The 7,127-nt window shown below is 37.0% G+C and overlaps 1 protein-coding gene across 1 annotated transcript in view; it reads right to left on the bottom strand.

Moving 5' to 3' along the window:
* The window catches only part of LOC106464903 (PHD finger protein 12-like), a 94,914-nt gene that overhangs the window by 27,379 nt on the left and 60,408 nt on the right, over window positions 1–7,127 (bottom strand). Inside the window, exons 8-9 of the mRNA XM_022392708.1 lie at window positions 5,969–6,139; window positions 1,383–1,523 (exon numbers count right to left, since the gene is read on the bottom strand). Of these exons, the coding sequence (XP_022248416.1) occupies window positions 1,383–1,523; window positions 5,969–6,139 (312 nt within the window). The remainder of the gene's footprint in view (window positions 1–1,382; window positions 1,524–5,968; window positions 6,140–7,127) is intronic.

The following is a 7,127-nucleotide window of genomic DNA, read 5'->3' as shown; positions in this document are numbered from 1 at the left end:
AAGATAAGTACCTCAGGACAGTTGTAAGAGTAAAACAAATCTGAGAAAACTGTGATCTGTTTAAAGCGATCACATGTTCCAAGCTAGACCCCCACAGGTCCAAAAAAGGGTCCATCTGTTGAGAATCTAAATATATCCCCGCCTGGCGGTCATAAGCCAAAGCATGCTGTTCTGATAAATGTTGCGGACAAGAAATAGCTATCCTGTCGAGTAACTGAGCAGCAAATCTCCCAGCATAAACAGCAATATCAGAAGGAGGAAAAAACTGAGTAGTCACTTCCTGTCCTCTCTGCCAACAAGGAAGGAGTAGAGTCAAATGCAATAGGAGAGACCCCAAAACCTTACAAACCCGAGTAACCAACTGAAGAAACGGGGCTGGAGGTGGCTGATCAAAATTATCCTCTGTTGAGGCTGATCTAGTAAAAGAAAGACCCAGAAAAAAGTGAGTCTAAATTCTCCCCAGCTTGTTCCAGGTCATTTGCAAAACCCACCTCAGAAACCCCCAGAGACACCCTCAGTCTCCATATGTCTCCATCTCACAATGGATCATATCATAAACAGTTTCAACTGAGAGTGACCCCTCCCCTGGCCATTGACAAATATCAGATTAAAGAGGTCTTGTTGGACTCTGTAGTAGACATTAACTCAGACAATTCATACCCACCGTTACAATTTTTTTTTGTTAAAGTAATTTATAAATATAAACAAAGATATAACTGTAGAAATGCCAACCACGTTCAAAGTCACAACATAAATTGAAAATAATCACAACATTCCTGTATATAGAAATCCGTGCCAAATGCTTTGCCAAGAAAAAGTGATTACATCATCTGAAGGAGGTGCTTATATACAGTACCTAGACAGAAGGCACATTGAAGTTGGTGGAAAATTTGCCAAGAACATTCGAGTGGGGTATAAAAGACTGGAGTGTTTTCAATGCTTAGATGGGCAAAGAGTGGAAATCCTGGAGATTGAGAAACAGCTATAGTGTCAGCAGAGGTAAGTATGTTTTGGAATGACAATTAAATCAATTAAAGTCTTGAAAATAATCAATTAATTTAAATTAATATTTCAGATTATTATTATTTCTATTATTCCAACTATCTAAGTAATGTAAGTATCGCCATTTCGGTTTATCATTATTTTTTATTAATTCAAGGTTGATTAGCTTAATTGACTGGTCTCACGACTCACGAAAAGAATCAACTAATTGAAATTAGTGCTCTCAATTATTCCGACTATCTAAATCTGATGTGAGCATCAGTGATTAGTTGAATGTTATTGATTAATGAGTCTGACAATTAATTGACAAGCAAATTCCACTTATATTCCAGTGTTTGTTTATTAAAGATTAGAAGTCTTTATCTCAGAGTTTTCTTTACCTCATCTTGTTCATCAGCGGTAACCCCACTTTCAGCAGTAGTGGAGACTGTACCTGAATCAGTGACTAATGGCAGTGGTTCCGTTACTCTCGGCAGGAGTGGGGGAGGATTTTTGTACTGCTCTTTAATTGCATCAGGAACCTAAATTTAATAAATAAACCAAAGTCATCAAACACAGGTACTGGTTTGCCAGTTTTTCTGAATGAGGAGTAAAGTTACCTCAAGAAAGAATACATAATAATAAATAATTGGTGTTAAAATATATAAATAATAGTGTTATTAATCCTTACCCTAAGTCTGATTAAAACATTAATAATAATTCTACGTCACCAACGTTAACATTTTCCTTACATAAAAATGCATTTCCAACAGAAACCTCTTACACACTTTCTCATGTGTCTGTCAAAGAGATTCACATGGCATTAGCCTTGAGACAATCCCTACCTAATTTCCAGTGATTTTACATATATTGCACTGTACATGTTGACATCATCATGTGGTGAAGCCTTCCACCAATAAGAGGGCAACACACCTCCATGCACTCTCCCCCCTAAGCATTTGTGAATCTTCATTTCTTGATGAGGCAAGTAAGAAAATGTGTACCAGAAGAAGGGAGGATGGGTAGGAATATATGCAATGGTGAGTATCTATCAGATAAACATTTTCATGTAAGGGAAATGTTAACTTCTGAGATGATACTCACCTCTACACACAGTTTAGCTAGAACCCCACATTGAGAAGAAGGAAAGACCAGTGCAAAAGTTACCTAGATGAGCACCCTTCAGAAAGCTTCCAAAGGATGCCCATGAGGTGTGACACCCAATTCCATGTGTTCCATAGGGGCAGACCGTATCTTGTCTCATCCAAAGTATACAGTTTGCCCATATAGGAAAGGAAAAAGAAAAGAAGCCAGAGCTGTGTCACAGGAATCGGCAGAATTGGTACCTAAAGGGAGAGGTTCATGATACGGCATACCACATGGTCCAACAGGACACAGAAGTTGGTCCAATAGGGGAGTGACAGAAGAAAGGAAGATCAGAGAGAAGTATGGTGTACCTCCTGAGCAGTAAAAACCCAATGAAGAAAGGATTGTTTTGGGGATATATAAATATTAGTGTGGTGGAAAAGGGTGCAAAAAGCATCCAAAGCAAAGAAATCGGAGGAACAGTAATCGTAGGAGAGAAGTAGGAGGAAACAAGTCAGGAGATAAAGACTGTACAAAAGCCACAAAGTAACAGTTCAAATGGGGCATGCATGAGACTGTACAAAACTTCATCAAGGTCTCAGTCAGGTAAGGGAGTTGGGTGAGGAGAACAGAGAGGAAAGGGGAAGAATCACCTCTTGATACCAGAAAAGGAGAAAGGCCATGGACAGGGCCACCTGACAACTAGGAAAGGTGACACACAGAATTACTACCAGGAGGAAAATGGTGGCAGACTGATTAATTGCAAAAGACTAACTACAGATGGTGATAGACAAATACATTGGAATTATTACAAGAATAATGCCACATTGGAGGAAAGTGTGGCCCGATAGGTGACAGATTGGATAAATTCCATGCATGAGGGTGGAATGAGGATACCTCTCTAGGAAGAAGAGAAGTGTAAGAGAGAGGATAACAGGAAGGGAAGGTCCAAATATCAAGTGTACAAAGCCTAAAAGGCCCAAGAAGGGGAGTAGTTTGTAAATCTGAGACCAAGAAGGAGAAGGCAGATAGAGGAGTAGATATAGAGCAAAAAGTACAACCAGGCCTAGCTGAGAAATCAATGGAAGAGCCTATGGATGAGGTGTAGAGGGTCTTAAGAGAGGAAGCCCAAAGTTGAGCAGGGTGGTAAAATCATCAAAGATGAAAGTGTCCAACCAAGGGTAAGCCTCACAGAAGATCTCAGGTGTAGCGGCTATTTTATGGACTGGGCAAAAGAGGCAGTCCCCCACCGATACTGAAACTCCCATCAAAGGATATGAACAGCCTCAGAAGTGCATTATTAATGGCTGAAAAAAAAAAAAGGTTTCTGGAACAGGACCCATAAGAATGATTAGAGAAGGAAAAGACCATGAAATAGACTGAGTGAAGCATAACTAAGTGAACCCTCAACAGGGCAAGCAATGGAAACATCTTTGATTACCTTAATGTGGAGTGAACTCTTGTCTAGTATACACACACTGAAAATCAAGCCCTCAATGAAAAGTGTACCTCAGAGAGAGAGAAGAATCGAAGAAGGAAAAAATATGGCTTAAGAGATGGTAAGGGAATGCAGGAAGTAGTACAGACAGGCTCCAGTCACCATGAGAATTTCTTGAGGAAAGGCTCATGAAAGAAGACAATGGACCCCACGAGAGAAAACCTTAGTTCCACATGCTTCACTGTGGGAGATACTTAAGGGCATGTCTCAAAGGAATGAGGGTTTCTAGGGAAGTCAGAGATCCTAAAAGTGAAAGAACCTCTCAGGCAGGGAGAGAACATAAAGTGTAAAACCTGTTGAACAGATTTACCATAGCACACAGGAAAAGAAGATAGGATGAAGTCGTTTGAGATGAGAAAAGAAGCAAGTGTCCAATAGTACCTAACACTAGGTGGGTGTGAGAAATACCCCCCCTCCCCCCAACCAAGTAGCCACCATAAAGGAAGAAATGTAGGTTAAAGAACAAACATCCAAGAATGGACTAACAGATATAAATAGTAAAAGAGAAGAGATGCCAGCCTCAGGTCATGAATATGGAAAGGCCCTCCCGATACCAAGAAATATAAGAGGTGCCGATGCACAGTCATAGGGAAGAGCAGGGAATGGAAAGAAAGATGGACAGAACAAAGAACAGAAAGGTTGAAAATACAAAGTGAAGTTGTTGAAGTAGTTACCTCAAAAAGTCTCACATCTAAACATAACCATGCCAATGAAAAGAATGAGATATTTTGCATGCAGTTGTAGAGGGAGCATTTGTTCAAGGAGGTGTGTAGCACTCTTATTGGTGGAGGGTTTTGCTGCATGATAAATCATCATGCAGTAGCACAATTTCACGTGATTCACAAGAATTTTAGGTGGAAGTTTCACAACGCTGATGGCATGCAAATCTCTCTGGCAGATTAGCACAATTTCAAGAAGAAAATAACTATCTGTCTATGAAGGTGAGTGATTGTATCGGAACTATCAAGTCCCCCTTAACTATTTTCCCACACACATACATTTTTGATGTCACTGTCTCCTTAAAACATCCAGCTACTCTTCACTCAAAAAGCTTTGCCACTCTGTCCATATTATATAAAATTCAAACCATAGATACATCTGAGAACAAAATTATAAATTACAAGCTCACTAACTGGAATTGGTCAATATTTGTCCCTAATCAGTCACTTATGAGAAAAAGAATACATATACTGATATGTACATACCACCACACATCAACTGACACCATATCATATAGTCAGTATTATTTACAACTATAGACTTATAAAATGGGATAAGCTCAACAGTTCAAAAGAACATACCACCACACATCAACTGACACCATATCATATAGTCAGTACTTATTTACAACTATAGACTTATAAAATGGGATAAGCTCAACAGTCTAAAGATGGAGACAAGTGCACTTCTATCCTCCATCTTGACATTGAATAGCAAGATATTAGGTGTAAGAGATGATGTATTAGTTTAGAATTAGCGAGTCGTCAAATATCAAAATTAGATAATTTTAAATTGTAAGATGCAAACAACAATCAATTATGCTAAACTACAATACTGATAAAACATATGTATATATATATATAGATAGATAGATAGATAGAGAGATAGATAGATACACACACACACACACACACACTTATTACAGTCATATCAGGATACTATTCAATTTCAAATACTTTCATTTCTATAACTCAATTAATTAATAATTAAATGTTACACAATAACACACAGTCTATCTTGGCTTGTGTATGACTGTGAATAATCAACATAAAAAAAATAGGAAAGTATTTTTTATCGAATTCTGAAATAATAATTTCATTCTGTTAAACATTTTAATAAAAGTGTTTAGCAGATCGAACATTACAACTGTTGTTTTCTGTAGTTAACAATTATATTGCATATCTAATCATCAACCCATCAGGCTTAGGCCTAACGCTTAGGCCTAACATAAAAAGGTATTTTTTGGTCTAGTATTAGGGTGAATGCTAGTAGGTTGTTATGCCTCTGGTTACAATATGAAACATTTCAAAGGCAGTTGATAAAATGATTAAATAATTGCAAGAAGAATCTGAAAAAAATAACTGATCTGTTATTAGCAACTGATTTATTGGTAATGACCCGATTTTCTTAACGACACATCACTTCGAGTAATCTATTACAATATAAACATCAGAAAGATATGTCACTATATAAACTACGGATTTCTGAAACCATTTATTTCATGAATAGATGTTATCAAAGACTTTTTAGGAATTAAAAGGTACGACTTGGATACACTGATCAAATTTCATTGAAAAGATTTTTGACATTTAAATACATAAAACTTTTTCAAGTACACCATTTACTTATAAAATATTTATGCAAAAACAACTTGTAAACAACATTCCATATTAAATTACCTACCCTAATGGTGTTTCGAGGTGGCAACCTTACTCTGTATCTAAATGGTGGGTTTCTTCTATGGACCTTCTTTAAAAAGTTCAACTTGACAGTATCTTGAGATATTGGACCATTATATATGTCCCATAGCTTCACTCTTTCTGTTAAGCTCACTGAAGTCAGCAATTTTTCTTCCTGAACAAAAAAGAGTGAGAATACTAAATATAACAAGTTTCCACAAATACAAGAATTTCATAGTCACAAAACATAAAACTAGATGTACTTCTACATGGTTCCCAAAGAGTGTTCTGTATGAAGAGTAAATAAAACCAAAATTAAGAGTTTGTTTGTTTGTTATGGAGTTCGGGCAAAGCTACATGAGGGCTATCTGTGCTAGCCATCCCTAATTTAGCAGAGTAAGACTAGAGGGAAGGCAGCTAGTCATCACCACCCACTGACAACTCTTGGGCTACTCTTTTATCAACAAATAGTGGGATTGACCGTCACATTATACCACCTCCACGGCTGAAAGGGTGAGCATGTTTGGTGTGACGGGGATTTCGAACCCACGACCCACAGATTGCGAGTCGAGCACCCTAACCACCTGGCTATGTCGGGCAAAATTATGAGTAACAAATATTTTTATTTCTTGCTTTTCATGTTATGTCATGTTGTGTTGTCGGCTACAGAGTGCATAATTTTTCTCATGATTAACCCTTTCACGACGAGCTCAGTATAATATACACGGGTTTGTAAACACATTTGCACATGTTAAGTATTTATACTATAACTTTTAATGCTGTAAGTGTATGTTCACAAAGTTTGGTAAAATAGATATAAATTTAATTTTTTCTTTCTAGAATGACTACAAATTATAACACGAAAACACAAATGTTTAGTCTAAATAGCTTAAATCTCATAACATTATACATTTATTATTTTTATTATATTGACCTTCCAGTCATGCGTGGCTAACAATACAGAAGTTACAATGATGCAGCACACGCACGTTACTGTATCCAATAATATAAAACTGACCTTTAGTCTTTACAAAGTGACATGTCCTGGCTGTGTTTTATTGGACTAGTATTTTGTAAAATACAATCACATTTCAATTATTATATATTATATATGTATATAGATTATTACAATTTAGAAATAAGTTCTTAAACCTATTTTTCTT

Source organism: Limulus polyphemus, unplaced genomic scaffold (assembly GCF_000517525.1).
Source record: "Limulus polyphemus unplaced genomic scaffold, Limulus_polyphemus-2.1.2 Scaffold1775, whole genome shotgun sequence".
Classification (NCBI taxonomy): domain Eukaryota; kingdom Metazoa; phylum Arthropoda; class Merostomata; order Xiphosura; family Limulidae; genus Limulus; species Limulus polyphemus.
This window is presented reverse-complemented; position numbering and strand designations above follow the sequence as displayed.